Raw genomic sequence first — 20,000 nt, 5'->3', positions numbered from 1 at the left:
AGCTTTATGGTAGTTGTAAGAAGTATTATAATCCGATTTTTCTGTTGATGAAGAAAAATGAGATAATAGTTTTAGAGAGATCAAACCATGATCAGAACCACCTAAGGGTGAATGTGGAGAAACTGAGCACTAACTAGGGTCAGAAACAAAACATAAGTCAAGTAGAGAAGGTAAATGATTCAGGTTGTCTTGAAAGCGAGTTGGAAAAAACTATTAATTATTATTTGAGTTTTTTTTGAAAAAACTATTAGTTATTATTATAGAGCCAAGCCATTTAGTATGATGAGCATTAAAGTCACCAACAACAATGATATTGGCTGATGGATAAAAAGAGAGAGCTTGGTCAATTTGATCAGAAATAGCATCGAAAAGAGTGCAATCTTGAAATGAAGGAGAGCGATATAGAACAAAGAGAAAGGCTATATTGTGAAGTGGTGCTAAACTAAAGCACATAAAAGAATAATCTGTGGATTCAAACCTACTCAAATTAGTCTCACAAAGCTCAATTGAAAAAATGTGTCTTCAATGACCAATAATATTAGTGAATGATAGGTTTAGAGAACTTAGTGATGACAATGGTATTTTATTTTTTATAGTTTTTGGTACATTTGTCATTTTTAAATTTGTTAAAGAACTTGACTCAAAGCACTGATATTACTCAGTACACTATTTTAAAGTCCAAGCAATTACCTTATTACTATTAATTAATCTTAAGTCGTAACAAAGGGCTCCAAATGTGGTCTCGACAATGCACACCAAAAGTACGAACAGGGATACCATCTATGCACAACATGGCACTGTTTATTCTCTGATTTTTTACAGTTATTGATGAAATCAGCCCCTCTGAGAGCTACCACAGAGTTTGGGAAACGTGACTACTAGATGGCCTCATAATCATAAAACTGAGTTTTAGAGCTGTACCCTCATTAGTTGATAATAGAATGAGTTAACTAGCCATAAAAACAGAGGCACTAGCAAAATCCATGCATTGAATCAAAAAGATCCAGCATTCAACATCCTAAACTGGAAACAATGTGTTGTAAATACATCTGCGTAAGCCTAATAGATGAAGAAGGGGTGCGTTGCTGGTCAACAGATAAAATCTGTTTACCCCTCAAATTTTTGCCTAGGAGGCCTTTTACAAGACACTAAAGCCTATAATCTATATATATATATATATTTTCTTTACTGTCTATATATATATATATATATATATATATATATATATATATATATATATATATATATATATATATATATATATATATATATATATATATATATATATATATATATATATATATATATATAAATATATATATATATAAATATATATATATATAAATATATATATATATATATATATATATATATATATATATATATATATATATATATATATATATATATATATATATATATATAGATATAGCCTCAAGGCCAAGAAGGCCACTACAGATGAGGAGGCTACTTAATAGTGGCTATAACCCTCTCTCAACTCTATAACTCCGAAACAGGAACCTTAACGAACAAGGCCGCTGCGTGGAGAAACATGTTGAGCGCAGATCTACCAGGGACGTGGTGGGTATCGAACTCGGAACCTCTCGCTTATGAAGCGAGCGCTTAACCACTACACCACTACCGCATAAGTATATATATATAGATAGATAGATAATTAGATAGGTAGATATGTATATACATGTATATATATATATAGATAGATAGATAGGTAGATATGTATAATATGTATATATATATATATATATATATATATATATATATATATATATATATATATATATATATATATATATATATATAAATATATATATATATATATAAATATATATATATATATATATATATATATATATATATATATATATATATATATATATATATATATATATATATATATATATAGATAGATAGATAGATAGATAGATAGATAGATAGATAGGTAGGTAGGTAGATATATATATATATATATATATATATATATATATATATATATATATATATATATATATATATATATATATATATATATATATATATATATATATATATATATATATATATATATATATATATATATATATATAGAGGCTCGGACAGGAATGACATGCGATTGCATGCTGTAAGTGATCTTGTTTATGAATTTCATTCTTTACAATTTGATCACAGTTGTTTTGATTTTTTAACAATTTTAATGCAATAAAAAAATTGTTATGTTATGAATAACTTTTAATTGTTGATCTATTCTACAAATTTTGTTTTAAGCGAAGGCTTTAAATAAAATAAAGAAACAATTATAATGGTTGAAAATCTTTCAACCATTTTAATTGAATTTTCAGCCATCTTTCCTTTTTTTTTTTAAATTTTTTCCTTAGTTCAAGTTTAGCTTAGCGTTTTTTTTTTCAGTGCATCTCTGAAATGTTCAAATCATAAAAACATCTAAACAGTCATGGTTAAGTTGTCAGAAAAATCATTTGCATGGTAAACAATAGCATTCAATTGCGCGCCATTATTGTCCAAGCCTATTTATATATATATATATTTATATATATATATATATATATATATATATATATATATATATATATATATATATATATATATATTTATATATATATATATATATATCAATTTTAGACAGGAAGGCGTGTTTTCAGTTTATTTAATTTTCATTATTTTAGGTCAAGAATAAATGCTTTGCAGACACTGCAATCTGTTGCTATAATAAATATGTCAATTTTAAGTAATTGCACTTAGTAACAAAGTGCAACTTGTTGTTGATGATTTGGTCTAACTGTTAATTGTTATAACTATAAAAGATTTGCAATTTGTTTTTTAAATATTTGTCATTGCTTTTTTTAAATATATGCATTTAAATGAATTTTTTAAAGTTTTTTTCATTATTAAATTTGTAAATATATGCTTACTATCTTTATTAATAGTCAAATACTTATACTTTGTTTATTACACAAAGTTTGCTATGTTTAAAACGCAAATTTTAGGCTTTATAGATAAAGCAAAATGAATGAAACACTATAATGCAGGTGTTGCATAGTGATTAAAATTTTAGCTCAGAACCATGATGTTCAAGTTTCAATTCTGGCTTTAGCCCAATTAGTGAAAATGGTAATAAAGGTGGTGTTAATTTCCTCATTAAATGCTTTTCCGTGGTGCTCTGTGATAAGACTGTTAGGTCTTCTTGGAACACATTAATAACTAATATAAAAAAATTAAAAAATAACAGCAAAACTCTAATGGTATTCAATTGGAACATGTTTCCTAAAAATATTCTGTTTTCATTGATTTTTAGACTGATAGGGCCTGCAAATTCTTATTTTTGAAAATTTACTTTTTGTCTCTGCTTGATTTGTCTATTTATCTTTTTGATATTAGTTTGTTCATAGCATCAATTATTTATCCATTTGTGGCAACGTTATACATTGCATCCTTTTTGTTGGGAGTTGGAGCTGCAAGTAAGTTTACAATTGCAAACAGCTTAATGTATAAGATATAAGATGTTATATAATATATAGTTTATGAGATTAGCTTGTTTTATAAGGAATTATACAATAAACAATTTTTGTTTGTGTGATTTTAATTAGGGATGTACTGGAATACCATTCTGGCGGGATTTGGTGACTTTTAGTTCATTCCGGTTCTGGTTGGAAATACAATATTTCAGGCCGGAATACCAGAATTTATTTTTTACCATTATTTTTTAAGTCGTGACACAGACTGTGTAAGTTAAATCAAAAAAATCATTGTCCTACAGGGCAATGAAGATGTATACCTAGGTAAAAAATAAAAGTTTCTAAAGAAACACAATGTAATTTTATTTGCATTAATCAGTTATGTAATGGTTTCTGGAAGTTTAGGATTATTGCAGTGCAAAATGAGTTTTGAGCTACAAACTAGCTCTTTTTTCATCAAAAATGCCTGCCTGCAACATTTTTGATGAAAAAAGTTTGCAGTGCCTGCCTCTGAAAATAGTCTCATTTTAAAAGTTACTTAAATTTTAAATAGCTAAAAGTATAGGATGCCTGTTACAGTAAATATTATAATTTTAACCTAAATGAAAAAATAAGAAATAAAAAAATAATTTTAAATATAAATATTATGCAGGTTGAAACTTTCAATACATAAAATTATAAAAATTATTAAAAAACAACATATTAGATTTAAATGAAGCAAGAAACAAATTAATAAATTAGATTATATATATATTGTAGATTATAAATATATATTACATAGCCACAATGCTGATGTGCAAGCTTTCACTTTAATCTTGAAGGTAAAAAGTAACATTAATATAATTCTTGTTCTGACCAGAATTCCGGCCGCATTTTTATTAACAAATCCGGCAAATCCAATTCTGGCCGGAATTTAAAATTTTTATTCCAGTACACCCCTAGTTTCCCAATTTTCCCCTAATTTTAATCTTATTAGTTTTTATAAATTAAAATTATTTTCTTATAACGTTATTTGTTATATATATATAATATAACATAGTATTCATTCCATGTCAACAGGCACATGTCAGTTTATGATTATAATTTTGCTAGCTTTCACACATGTTAAAAGGCTAATGAATATTTAAAAAACCTATAGTTTAAGTATCCAACTCCTTAGGGTTCTTGAGAAATTTAAGTTTCAATTTTGGCATGATTTATGCCAACTCATTTTTATTTGTAGCATGATATGTTGGCATCAAATAGCAATATTTAATGAAATAGGGTATAAAAATAACTTGAGTGGCCTCGAGTCCACCCAGCTATAACAAAATTTGCATTAATATATAAAAAAAAATTTTGACCTCAAAAAAATCTTAAATAAGTATTTTACAACTTTAAAATCTTTGTCATTTTTATTATAAATTGTTCAACATTGAAAAGCTTATTTAAATAAACTTATTCAACATTAAAAGCTTACTTAAATTAGCTTTTTAATATTAAAAAACATACTCCAAAAAACAATAACATAATGTAAAAATGAGTTTTTAAGATTAAATCATACTATTTTATTTTTTGTTTATTTGTTTCATTTGTAACAATAGTTGCTGAGATATTTGAATATCTTTAACGACTGAAGACAATTAGTTATCGAATTTGTGAAGACAATTAGTTATTGAATTTTAAAATCTTCATTTGTGGTAGAAGTGTTTTTGTGTTGTTGTATTTTTTTTTCTGGTTTTGTAAAAAACATAAAAATTCAAACTTTGATTTGATTTGAAAACTAAATTTTTTAAAAATATCTCAAATCACTGTTTTCTTATTTTGTTTTTTTTCTATATGTATTTTTTTCTTATGTTTGTATTTTATATTTTATGCAAGTTTTTATTTGTAGTATTGTGGTGTGGCCAAGGAAACTTTCTAACATTAAACTCTGATGCTGAAACTATTAACAGAAATTCAAGCATTTTTTGGGCATTACTTCAATGCAGGTTTATATTTTAATGCATAATTGTTTTAACTTGTTTTGTTTTTATTGTTGTTTTTAATTTGTCAAAAATTCTCATAAGTTGTAAAATAAAATCTTTGTGCATTTTTTTATTAACCCATTAAGTGGATAAAATCTAAATGCAGTTTAGAAAAATTAAAAAAATCAATAAATTCAAAATTTTTCTATCAATCATAATCTCATGGTAATTTTTTGTATTTAGTATGAATAATTTTTCAGTCATTTTTTGTATTTCAATGAGTTTTTAACTTATAGTTTTGTTTTCAAAAATTCCATAAGTAAATGTTTTAAGTTTATTCTGCGAAACCCAAAATTTTTGTATTTTGATTGTTTAACACAATTTTGACAATACTATAGCAATTTTAAGTTTCTGTTTTTTAATTTTATTATAAAATTTTGTCTTGCAATTCTTGCCTATCAAATTTAATTGGCCAGAATGATTGGACAAGTGATAGTAATTTAAGAATGACTTCAATGAAAAAATAGAAAATTAAAGATAAACAGGAAAACCGACTGGATTCATTTCTGGATTCACTAAACAACTATAATATATAAATATATATGTATAACTAAACATAACATTTTAAACATGAGGTTTATTTATGTTATATATTTATTTGTTTGTTTTTCTAAGTATTTTAAAGTATTATTTAATTTCTTGCTGCTACCCATGAAACCTTATGAAGTTTAAAAGAGTAAACATAAAGCAGCCGTGGCGCATAGGAAGCCGTTGTTCAGTGGTTAGAGTTTTGGTTCAGAACCAAGAGATTTAAGCTTCGATGCTGGTTCTGACCAAATAAATCGTGAGACCTAAAGATCTTATCACAGAGCATCGTGGAAGACCTAAAGTTCTTCCACGATGCTCTGTGATAAGATCTTTAGGTCTTCTTGGAGCACTTCAATATTTTTATTATTATTATTATTATTTATAAGTAGTAATAGTAACAATATTTATTAATAACAAACAAATATTTAAAGATATATTAACTATTATATTGCAAATTTTAGTTTGCTTTACTTAACCCTTTCAGTCCCAGACAAAAAACAGTGAAACAATTGTAAGTGAAATGTTCTCATCAATGTAAAAGCTATAAAATAACAAATACTTGTCAGAATTTCACAAATGAGACCTTGTTTTGTTGTCTGAAATACGGCCGCCAAACTATCTTTTTTCAATTCTACTTTTTCTTAACTCTAGTTATGTGATCAAATGCTATTTTTAGAGTGGTCATATTTACTAAAAAATGTCATGATTCGCTTAGCGGGTCACAGGGACTGAAAGGGTTAAAAACATCAGTAGGAGTTTTCCTTCAAATTGTCCTCAGTTTTCATACATGATATCCCCCCTCCTTCCCAACATACATGGTATGGTATTTTTATTTTTTTGACTTTTTCATTGTTTTTTGTCATATACTTGTGATATTTTCTCTCGAAATCAATAGCATCCTTCACTGATATAACTGAGTTTGTTCTAATTTAATGCTATTTGTAAAAAAAATGTTTTGTGATTCACTGTTCTTAACAATCCCAATTCAGTTCTTAATTTGTGGCTGCGAATACTGGATGCTCGTCCAAATACATTAGACTGACTGAGCTTGATCAAGCTTAATAAATTTTACTGCATTAATAAATTTTATTTCATTAACTATTTTAAACTACTTGATAGCATGTGCTCTGATTATTTTGTTTTCTAATGTTGTGATGTTTTAAATTTTGTTGTTGTTGTAATCATAATCATGCAAATACTCGAAACCAATTTTGTAGCTTTCTATTGCACTATAGTGTCTCAATATCATATTGATAATGCAGATTCCAAATTTGAATAGAATACTTAAGATTTATTTTGATGTATTCTTTGTAAATAAAATCAAACATTTTTTTGTCAATTTTAATAAGTGTGCTTTGCATAATATTCAATACTTTGTAGGCTTTTGAAGCAGCATTTACTTGCTGTTTCAATTTAAAATCACATAATATTGATGTATGACAATATGACACCAAGTCTTTTTTGTTTCACACATGTTGATAAAAAGTTTGGGTTGTTAACAACCATATGAATTGTGAAGTTAAAGTTTTTTTTCCACAACACATTTCTTCACATTTTTTGTAATTGAAATACATTAACTACTGGTTCTACCTTTCATTTAGTGTATTTTGTAATTTATGAGAGTCTGTATTGTCAGTGTAGATTTTTACAGATATTTTCAATATGATTTTGCATATTTTTAATAAATATAATAAGTTAAAGAGATTTCAGTATGCTACTCTGAGATATTCTACGTAAGACAAATAATCATACTGGTTTTTAATCACCTATGATGGCTTGTTATGTTCTTTTTGAAAAGAAAATTTTTAATCCTTAAACAAAATTTTTCCAGATATTTCATTGGCTTTAAGATCCTGAACCAATCTCATATGTGGTAATTTATTAAACACCTTAGCTAAGTCTAGAAATGGGATATCCACAGCTTTGTATTTATTAATTCCATTTGTTATATTGTCAGCCAAAAGCAAAAGTGTCATTTTTTACATCTGAGATAAATCCAAAAAAATTTCAGATAGATAATCACAATTCCATTCAAAGTAAGCTTTATGCTGGATTTTAACAAGTTTACTTTGAAAGAAAGGTTTGTTTGATTTTCTCAAAATGTCAATCAAATTTGATCTGATCAAAAGAAATCAAATTTGATCTGATCAACGGACCAAACACAAATATTAATTTTAACAAATAGAAATGTTAATACAACTAATAAATATAAATATAAAATATAAACAATAAAATTAATAATAAAAATGATAGTACTTATTATTAAAATAAAATTAAAAATAAAAAGTAAAAGGTTGGCATTGTATGTGTAGGAAGTATGAACATAATAACTTAACTAAAAAAAAAATGAAATTCATCTCAACCAAAAAAATCAAGGCTACTTTTTTTATCCCTGCTTTTTCTTTTAATTTTTTTGTACATATATTATGTTGTTAATATTTTTTTGTACATATATTATGTTGTTAAACAGCTTTTTTAACATTTTTATATTTATAGCTTGCTGTTTGGAAATATTTTTGTGTATTTTTTTTTTGCTCAAGCCGACACTAGTAAGTATTTTGTATTTTTATAATAAATTTTGCATTTTAAATAAATTTTATAATAATTTTGCATTTTTATAATAAATCATCAAGTTATTTCAAATGTTGTCATTTTTTTTTCTTTTTATTATTGAAATGTACTTACGGCGTTAAAAATAGTAACTTCATGCAGCATGCTAACACGTATGCTAACTTATATATATATAATTATATATATATAATATATTATATATGTAGTAGTGGTGTAGTGGTAGAGCGCTCGCTTCATAAGCGAGAGGTTCCAAGTTTGATTCCGACCACGTCCCTGGTAGTACCACGCTCAACTTGTTTCTCCGCACAGTGGGCTTGTTCATCAAAGTTCGTGTTTCGGAGTTATAGATTTGAGAGAGGGCTAAAACCACAAGTAGCCTTCTCATCTGTAGTGGCCTTCTCGACCTTGGGGAGGTGAGTTATTAAAATATATATATATATATATATATATATATATATATATATATATATATATATATATATATATATATATATATATATATATATATATGTTTGGGTGGCCATATAAAAACTTTTTTTTAAAAATGTCTTCTCCAACCCCCTTATAATAATAAATTATTACTGGATTTAAAAAGTTTTTCAACAAAAAGTTTTTTTAGCAGTTTCGCAAAATCCTTAAACATCCCTAACATTACCAAAAAAAAATTTCTTTAAAAGTATGTCATGTTTTTTTAAAGTATGTCATGTCTTAAATTAAAAAAAATTATAAAAAAAAGTTCTAAAATAATAATTATATTTTATAAAAAAATATTAAAAAAAACTTCAACAATTTTGTTTTATGTTAAAAACTTATAATTTTTATCTAATGTTAAAAACAATCCAAAGCACAGTCAGTTCCCGATTCTAATAGTAGCAATTTAATAACTTTAGAAAAGTCTGTGAAAAAGATCAAGATATTAATTTCTTGGCCAATCTTTAGTGGAAACAACACACAATTAGCTCTGCCTCTAAAGTAAATCAAGCACTTGGTATGACAAAGTGTACCTTTAGTTATATAGATTAACAGATGTTTAATTTTCTTTATACTTATACACTTGTCCGTTCACATCTTGAATATGTTTTATGGTCTCCTTACCTTAAAAGAGATATATTTATATTGGAACAAGAGGCAAGCAACTAAGCTAATTCCTTCTCTTAAAAACATAAGAAAGACTCTTAATTTTAAATTTAACAAAACTTTCAACTCAGTGTTTTTGAGACTTGATACAAATTTTTAAAATCATCAATAAAATAGATAGTGTAAATCTAACTTTACATAGATACAATATCTTAGAGCAAAAGTCTTACAAAAAAATCAGGATTAGACACGTCAACACAAATTTAGATACCGAGCTGAATTTACTAAGAGTGCTTTTAGACAAAATTATCTCCTAAATGGAGCAACGACCGCATGGAATGAATTATTGGTGTAAATAAGTAGTAAGTTCATAGCTTGAGTCAATTTAAAAACAAACTTGACAATGACCTACCAAAGAACTATAAATAAAGCAACTTATTTTTGTGAATGGCTGTTTCAGTGTGTAAATCACTCTAGTTGTATTAATACACTTGCAGCTTTATTACAAAACAAAACAAAATAAAACAAAATCTAAAATAACTATTTGTATATAAAATAACTATTTGAAAGTTTTTTATACAATTTTGCTTCATTTAAGAGCCAACAAGATATACTTTTAAAGAAATGTTTTTTTGTTTAAATTGAATTGCGTTTTGTAATTTTTGCGTAAAATTATGTAATTTTTTTTTGAGTATGTATTTTTTAATTTTATTTTGTTATTTTTACGCGTCAATTTCTGTAAGATGTATATAAGCAAAAATAATTGTGTACCTCAGAAGACAAAGGTATGTTGTCTAGTTTTTTGTGAAAATGAGCTATGTATGAGGTATAAAGACTATTGTTCTACGACAATGTGAAACAAAGTTAGGTCAATATAAATGGTCAATAAAAAATTTGGTCAATATAAGTTCGGTCAATATAAAATTTTTTTTGTCAAATTTATATTTCATGTGCTTTAAAGGGATCCCAAAGTGCAGAGACAAGTTGTGTTTATTTTAAAGAGAATGATTAAAAAAAATGTTTGGGCAGAATTTTTCTAAGTAAAACAAAATAATAAATGTATACCAACAAAAACAAACTTTGTTGATTTACTCGAAGCTCGCCATCTCCACAGTAGCAATTCTGTCAAAGTCTTTAGAATATACGCCACAACCTACAGACTTTATTCAAGAGCGTTTAGTTCTAAATAGTTTTAGTAAATGACGTCATTGTAGAATTTTATTTTTTGAATCAATCTTATTTGTTATTGTTTTATTTGTTTTTTAAATTAGCATTTATTATAAATCGATTGATTTTCCTATAAATTTTATAGGAAGCTAAACATAAGAATGTTTTTTTAAAGAGCGAGAGAAGATTTTTATATTACATTCTTAAATAAAATAAATGTATAAAATAGTGATTGATCACCTTATTATATATTCTGAATCTTTTTTTCTTTTTATGTAAATAATGTGAACTTTTTTTTAGTTTATCTAAACCGTTTATTGCTATGACGTTTTTGTTCTCCTATCGAAATGACATTTTACAAATTTTTAAATTTTTAATTAATAAATAATTTTGGTAAACGACATCATTTATTGGAGATAATAGCCAATAATATTGGAGAAAATAGCATTCTTTAATTTATAGTTAGAAAATATTATTAAGTATGTCAATTTAGTGGAAATTGATAAATTTTTAAGATTTGCATATAAATATTAAGGTAATTTTTTATTTTGTATTTGGACTTTGATAACTAAACGATAAAAATGTCGGCAACTCCATACTGATTCGAACCTTTTAAAAAAAAGACAAAAATAGTTGACAATCGTATAAACGAAATAGTTGACAATTGTATCAGCTATGAAAATTTGAATTTTGATATTGCTAAAACGTCAAAGTTAAGCCGTTTAAGTGTTGGCGCTGAACAATGGTATAAATGTGGGTATTGTAAAACTATGCCACTTAAAAAAGATGTCTTTGTTGCATTGAAATAAAGGAAATAAATATCACCTCAGGTATTACAAATTAAGTAACATTCTTTAAAATATAATCTGATGTGCGCAGTGCGCAGTATTAATAATAGTAATAATAGCAAACATTAACTTTTTTGTACATAATGGCTATGTAAAGTACAAAAAAGTTTTTTTTTTAAAGATCAATACATAACATAGTATAAAAGTTTTTGATTGGTTGTATTGAACCATATCCGTTATGGATATCAATGGCCAGGCTGAATGACAGGGAAGGAGCTTGGATGCCAGATTCATTTAAAGAAACCTCAAATAAGTATTTATATATATAAGTTTGTTGTTAAAAATTTTATTTTAGTTTGCAAAATAAATTTGCTTTTATTTATCAAATTTTTTTTTACTTAAATTTGAGTAAATTTCTTCGTTTCTTGCGTAGAACATTTAGATATGCTGCTTATCATCAATTTACATGGTTAACTTACTGCAAACTTGGAAGGTATAATCGAAAAGTTCTACCGGCATGTGTTGTTTCAGCAATTAGATCCAGGTTTCCAGATGATAATGGAATTTACACAATTTCACGATTACACGATGGTGAATACCAAGGTGCTTTAGGGATACCTGAAGTTGAAAAGGCATGGAAATAGATTGAAGGGTTTAAATTTTAAAATTTCAAACAATGGCTATTTTCATAGTCACAAACTTTTAAAAATGTTATTTGCTCTAACATCTTTGTTTAACAATATAAATAAATATACATACATACTAATTAGGAAATATGTATATTTACAGCCAGGGGCTGTTTTATACCGTTTTCGACAACGTCGACCATATTTGGGCGCCGCCCTAATTCAAACTTATGGACCTTTTCTTTTTTTTTTGCGGTAAACTTCCTTTACTTGAAAACGAATTGTTTTCTTTGTCTTCATAACTAAATAACTTGTTTTTGTTTTGTTTTGTTCTTGATTACAATATTTGTTAAAAAATAAGATAAATTTTTTATAGAAAATTAAAAGTTAAACCACATACAAAAAAAAAACAACCAAATATCAAATAGTTAATAAAATACCAAATAACAAATAGTAAGCAAATAGTTAATAGTACCAAGAATGCAAAAATCACTGTAACACGATCAGACATATTGTTGCTCAAAACCGCTAAAAAATACCACTTAAAAATCTTAAACATTAATTATTTAACTTTAAGAATAAAATAAAATGAGCAATACATGTTTTATAGAATAAATTTTATTAAATAATCTTGCTTGATTAAATAAGTATTTTGAGAATATATGTAACCTAATGAAAAGTTTAGCAAATAATGGTCGTCCATAATGTACGTACGCCTGAATTTCGACCCTTCTACCCTCTGTCTCCCTAAAATTACCTATGCTCTTAACCTACCCAACATTTTATGATATTTTTTTACATTAGTGTCTCCGTACTTTTATAATTGACCCCCTGCCCTCCATTTCATATACGCTCTTTGCAGACCCCCTCTCCCCCACCCAAGCGTATATACTTTATGAACAATTCCCAAATGCTGTTAATTAAACTTTTATAAGGTTAAAAAATACAAAATAATTTTTTTTACAGAACCTTAATACGGATAGTAATAATTTGATAACAATAAATATAATACAAAATTAATTTACAGCAATAAACAAGCTTAAAATGTCTGAAATTTATATCTATATGCTTCAATTTATATCTATATGCTTCAATTTATAATATAATTTAATCTAATTTAGCGTATGCTAAAAAGGTTCTTTTTCTATTAACTTTACATATTCTGTATAGTTAATAGAAAAAGAACCTTTTTAGCATACGCGACGTAGTTAATAATAATAAAAAAATGATAATAAAAAAGTAAAAGCAAAAACTTTGTGGTTAATTAGAGTTGCATTTTTTTATCTTTTATAAAAACAATTTAGATATTTTCCTCAATTATATTAATGTTTTTTTAATTTTTGGTTTTAACTTGTTGCTATTTAAAAAAAGTGATCTTCATGTTGTGGATTAAAAATAATTCATTGGTTGCGTAATTCATCTGAAGGTAATTGGTTGCACACAACCTTGTTGCTAATAACTTTTAATTGTTTTTTTTTAATAAGGGGGCAATTGTTTATGGTTGAATTTCTTAAGGGGGCTCACCCCCCTCAAAAATATTTCAAGAACTTCATAGGATATTTAGGGTATTCATTGGAAATGATATTATAATAGTGTTTAGAATTGATTGAAAGAAGAGACATTAGATGCATGCAATAAACCAAAAATAAGTGAAATATTATTTCGGGAAGGATGTCTGTTTGAGTTTTTAAAAAATTAACAATATTTTTCAATATTTTCAACATAAAATTGAACTTTAGACAAGCTTATCACAGACAATATTAAATATTTAAATCAAACTTTTAGCTTATTGCCTGAAACAATCTATTATGTATGTTGTGTGAAAATATCAGCTCAAAAGCTATAATAAAACCAAAGTTACCACATTCCCAAATTCTATTAAATTCGGAAAAAATGTAATCTGAGATATTAAGCAAAATGTAATCTGAGATATTAAGCAAAATGTAATCTGAGATATTAAGCAAAATGTAAAACAATTTGTAAAAAGAGTTTTAGTAAGATGTGATTTTTTAAAGCTTTTCAATTCTAAGCATAATGAAATCAATTTAAAAGGTGTTTTAATAATGGAATGTATAGGGCATTTTTGCACATGCCCTATACATTCTCTCTTTACAACTTTTATACCATTGTATATGTTTTCCACTGCAATAAAACTTTAAGAATCTCCATCTCCATATAATTCTGTATACCTCATTTGTGACTTTGCGGATCTTGCAAAAATAATTTTTGTGCCTTCTCTTTCCATATTTAGTGCTGATCCAGTAAAATTTGCTGAACAATGGTGATTGATTTCTAAATTAGTTTTCTCAAATGAGTCATTTTGTAAATGTTCTCACATTTCTTACAATACCTACTCATCGGAACTTTACCTGTGTCCATTGAAATGCAACTAACTGTTTCATTTAGCCATGAAAATCCTCGTCTTTGCCAGGTGCCATCACATGACACAGGTACATCACAAAAATAATTTTGTGGTTGATTTTTGGATAACTCTTTTAGTTTTTTTAAATAACATTAAAATTAGGGATGGGAGTTAAGGTTTCAAATTTCTATCTTTCGATTTTAGTCTAACTAAAATGAGTCTGCTAATTTTTTAGTTAAACTAAAATTTTTTGACTAAATTTTTAGTTTCCTAATATTAGTGGATCAATGACATAGAACATTGATTGACCTTTTTTTATTGGATATTAAAATTTAAAAAAAAAAAATAGAACTAAAGAATTAATCATTTCAATAATTGGCTTATTTTTTTTCTGCTTGACTTTAAATTCTATATCAAGTTTGTGTTAACATAAAATAAACTTGTGAGCTGCATCAATCATAGTTTGAGTGGCAACAAAATTAAAACACTTTTTTGAATTGAAATTAAGTTTGATAAATTAAACATATCCAAAATTCGATTTACAGTAATATCATCATTTAAAGGCTGAAAAATAGCATGGCTTGACAGCTTAGTAAACGATCTTGTTTTTGGTAATGATGCTAAAGTACTTGGAATAAGATTTAATAGTTCAGATTGCATAGACAAAAATTGTTTTTTGTTTGTGTATTGGTTTCCTTTAAACTTCCTTTTTTTTTAAGCTTGCAAACTTTACTTTTTAATTTTATCATTTATTGTTTTTTTATTTGCCACATAATTTTTTTCCATTATCAACTTGATAATCAAGCTCTTTTATTTAAACTAATAATTATTTTTATACTTATTCACGAAAATGCCAAGAAGTTATTTATAAATAAACAAAATAATTACTAAATAATCTACAGAACAAAACCTAATTTATAATAAAAAGTTAGATACACAATGTGTAGTGTATCTATGTGGTTGTCTGGCAGAAGTCACAAAACCAAATTAATACTTCACAGACTCAGATTAATCATATAAGATTAACTTTTAAGAAAAAGGTGTTGTAGATAAGTGGAAAAGAGAAAACAAAATTGTTGCTATGGACATTGCTAAGAAGATTATTTTTGACTATGATCAAATAATCAAGAAATAGACATACTTATGTGTTTGTTTTTTTTGAAATTTTTAATTTACTGACTAGGCCTACGTTGTGTAAAACACTAGTAGCTATGGCTGCCGTGGCTTGAAACGATACCCCAAATCTTTGACTTATTAAGGCAGTGTTAGTAAGTTTCATACACATTTGCAAAAGGATGAAGTCGACAGTCTGAGATTATGGTTGTAGTCATTAGGTTTGGGTACTTTACAGAAACTTGATGATGATGAAAGCTTATCATCATCAGCTGATTTTGAACTATGTTTCTTTGAAACTGTCAGAATGGAAGCATCAGAATACAATAGTTGTAGCTTTTCACAAACAAAATGTGATATGAAAAAAATGTGGGTTCCTTATGACCAGTTGTTTCAGATCCGAGACGCAACCTTTTGTAAATTAAACATTTAATAACATCTTCTTTTGTTGGAAGCATCCTAGCAAAATCTGTCAGTGATCTGAAAATTGGGCAGTCTAATGCTCTTCGCTTTGAAAATTTTGAAGATTTTGCCATTTTTTGTTTCTCACTGTTGTTTTCTTTCTTACTCACGACCTGAAGCAATAACTTATGATAATTTATTAGTTTATAATAATTATTGGTTAATTAATCAATAATGATAATCTGGAAAATAAAAAATACAAATTCATTTTTTAACTTTAATTTTATAATGTTAATGTACTGTATTCTTGCGTATAAGTCAAAAAGTTACTGTTTCAAAAGATTAACAATATTAGAACAAAAGAAATTGAAAAAAGAATAGAAACAGCTGCACTTATTCCTATTGAAATATGTACTTGGTTTTGAAATCACGTTTAAAAAATTGACTTTAAAACAAATAAAAGTGTAATAAAACAACAATGACTTTTGTGGATTATTTCAGGCTCTTTGCCAGAACAGAACATATTGTCCATGGATCATGAAATTTTGCACAATAATTAACCATACGTAGGTGCATTTTTTGCACACTATCACAGTGCTGTGACGTTTAAAAAATATTTTTTTTAATATATAAATATATGGATATTTTAATAAATTTTTAAAGTTTCATGTCCCTTGCCAGAACAGAAGACATTGTACTAGAGTGGCGAAATTTTGCACAGAAGTTACTTATGTGTAGAGATGTGTGCTTTTTGGGGTAGAGTTTTCCATTCTACCGCAAAAGCATTATAAAAAATTTCGTTTTTTCAAGCCCTTTATTTTTTTCAAACTAGAATGGATGTTTAAAAGGTGGGCAGACCCTTGTTTTATATGTAAGATTTTTTTTTTAATTTAAAAAAAGCTTAAGGGTGGTACACGGCCCCAAAACTACTTTCTTTTTTTTTTACCCTTTTTTGACATTTTTGACCCATGTGTGCCACCCTTCAACATTATTGAATTAAATTTTTTTTCTATATTTATTCTCACAATGACTAATATTAAAATTAAAATAAGCGCTCATTCTGTTTTTTTTTCTCAACTCTGAAAAAGTTGAAGAAAAAGTAATCAAGTAGACACACACAAAATTATTTCCCTATTTCAACAGTCTTTTTTTTTACAAAATCCACTTTAATTAGTCAAATTACAAATAAGTTATTAAAATATGCTATATTATTTTTGATATCAAACTTGAAGGATCTTAAGTAACTTGAATTAGCTCTGTCCTATTATTATACTTTTCTTTCAAGTTGCAGAAGTACAAGTGAGAAAAACAAAAATAACTCAATATTAGACTTTTTTAAAATTATTAACAAATTATTGTTTCAAAATGCTATTAATTGTATTTGATGCTAAATCTGTTTTCTTTTCCTCTTGCCTACTTCTTTTGTAAAAATGATTAAGTAAGAACAAATCCTGTCTTTTCTTGTCTTTGGTTGTTTTTCCAATCAGTTCTTTAACTAGTTTAATGGCCCTCTGATAATTCATTGACCACATGAAGGGATTTAATAATAATTTCAAACTCATAATAAAAATAGTTGAACTTCCAGAACTGTGAATGGATTTTCACAGTTCTGGAATTTCTTCCAGAGCTGTGAAGGGAAACCACTGCAACTTACTCTTTTCATATCTAATCTTGTCAAAGATAAGCCAAGACTGCTAAGTTACTAGAACACTAAGAGATGGAGACTGATCCTTTGCAAAATCTAGAGATTGAGGAAGTTCTTTGTTGACCATAACATGTTCAAGTGGATATACTTCAAGTTTTGCGGAAAGTGTCCTGTACAATTCTTTGACTATATCTTCTCTGTTCAGGCAATGCTCATCTGCTAAAGCAAGCACAACTAAGGCAGGATCAAGATACCAGCTGTGCCTGCCAAATGATTTTATTGCTGAAGTAGCTCCATGAAGATTTATATCCATGAACCACTTTATCTCCCACAGCATTTTCATATCCTACAAAATATTTTAACAAAAATAGATTAATTCATCAATCAAACAATTAACTAATCTTTTTAAATCTGTTTTCTTATTTCTTATTATTATTTTTAACCTGATATGGAGCAGCAGTTGTAGATACTGCTCTAAGGAACCACTGAGTTTAAAAGATGCCTACAAACATAGCCATATCACGAATCTCTTTTATATTATCCTCTGATAAGTTTGGAATGATTTTCAATAGTAAATACATTTTTAAGGTAAAGCAACGCATTTTGCCATGATTCTTGCATAATGCAACAGACCAGGAATACGAAATTTGAACCTCTCTTTTAAGAAACTGCTATAAATGATTTAAGGTGTTTAAAGACTTATTTCTGGACCAGACAAACAGGAAAAATCTTGCTCAAGTGGGTAATGTCTTTCTAAAACAAGATGTCTAGAGGCAAGGAAAAGCAGTGGCTGTCCAAGCTTATGCGCCTTTCTTGTTATAACTCTGTATTGCGTTCCAGTGTTGGAAGCAGTAGTATCAAAACATATACACTGTATATGATAACTGAGGTCAAAATATTCTATTAGATTGTAAACTGCTTTAAACTGCATTTTTCTAGTACCTGTCTCAATATGAGGAATGACTAGTAGCTTTTCCTGTTCACTTTCACTAGTACAGCTAATCTTTCTCTTGTGGCTGAAATGTTATCTGTATATTATTTAAATAACTTTTTTTCAAAATGAACAGAAATTAACTTACATGTGGAATTAGTTAAGTGTTTTATACACTTTTTTTTTTTTTTTTTTTTTTTTTTGAACTTCTGAACTTATCACTTTATTTACAGCTCAAAAAGATGATGATTCAAAAAAGATGAAAAGTCCTTCTACTACAGCAGCAATCACTGCTTTAAAATATCTTTAGGCAGTGTTATGCTTTGTTCATCTATGTGGTTATTATCATTTAGCTCAATTTTAATAGAGCCATTGCATTCTGAGCTTAAATAGTCAGTGAAATCACTTCCTGAGCTATAAAATATATGTAAGTTTTCATTTTTCTGAGGGTTCCATTTTAGATTTTTTTTATGCAGATCTCTCAGCAGCCTTTTAAGGCTAATACCAGAACTGCCTAGGCTACCTTGTCTTTTTCCTCATGCATTTTCAAAAGCGTAATGTTCATACATTTAGTTTCTTTAGTTCTTTTTCCATTGTTATTTCATCAATCAAGATTTTTATGTCATATCCCAACCAAAATACCTTTTTAAATTCTATTAAAAAGGTCTCTCTATCCTTGGTTGTTCATGGTGTCAATTTCTTTTTAAGGGATAGCAGCTTTTTATATTTCATTATTAACTTTTTTGAGTTATAACTTTTTTTCTAAAATTAATATTAATTCGATAACTATATAATGGTGGCACACATGGTTTTAAAAACGTCAAAAAAAGGTTTTAAAAAAAAGAACTTTAGGGCCATGTGCCACCCTTTACCTTTTTTTTAAATTAAAAAAACAAACATATAAAACAAAGGTCTGCACACCTTATAAGCTTCCACTCTAGTTTGAAAAAAAATTTCACCTTAATCTGAACCATCCTAAAATATATATATATAGGCCTCAGCGGGAGTAAATAAGCACAAAAGTGGAGAGCACTCCTAAATCCTTAACCCTAACCCCTAACCAAACATGGAAAGCCATGCAAGCTGCTCTTCTAAACAGCTCCATACAAGAGCTTTTGGTTTTTGCACGAACTATTTATTTCTTTGAAAAATTGCTTATTAAATACAAAATTTGGTTTTATACTTGTTACAAGCATATGTTTGTAACATTAATGTTACAAGAAGCGTCATTTATTGGGCCGTCAAAAAATTCTTTAGACGAGCTTTGTCTTTGAGTTTTCACACTAGCTATCCATT

At 27.0% G+C, this 20,000-nt stretch overlaps 1 protein-coding gene across 1 annotated transcript in view; it reads left to right on the top strand.

Moving 5' to 3' along the window:
* The window catches only part of LOC101235504 (UNC93-like protein MFSD11), a 69,908-nt gene that overhangs the window by 4,467 nt on the left and 45,441 nt on the right, over window positions 1-20,000 (top strand). Inside the window, exons 3-5 of the mRNA XM_065803146.1 lie at window positions 3,412-3,491; window positions 5,362-5,458; window positions 8,519-8,571. Of these exons, the coding sequence (XP_065659218.1) occupies window positions 3,412-3,491; window positions 5,362-5,458; window positions 8,519-8,571 (230 nt within the window). The remainder of the gene's footprint in view (window positions 1-3,411; window positions 3,492-5,361; window positions 5,459-8,518; window positions 8,572-20,000) is intronic.

This window comes from Hydra vulgaris, chromosome 08 (genome assembly GCF_038396675.1).
Source record: "Hydra vulgaris chromosome 08, alternate assembly HydraT2T_AEP".
Classification (NCBI taxonomy): domain Eukaryota; kingdom Metazoa; phylum Cnidaria; class Hydrozoa; order Anthoathecata; family Hydridae; genus Hydra; species Hydra vulgaris.
This window is presented reverse-complemented; position numbering and strand designations above follow the sequence as displayed.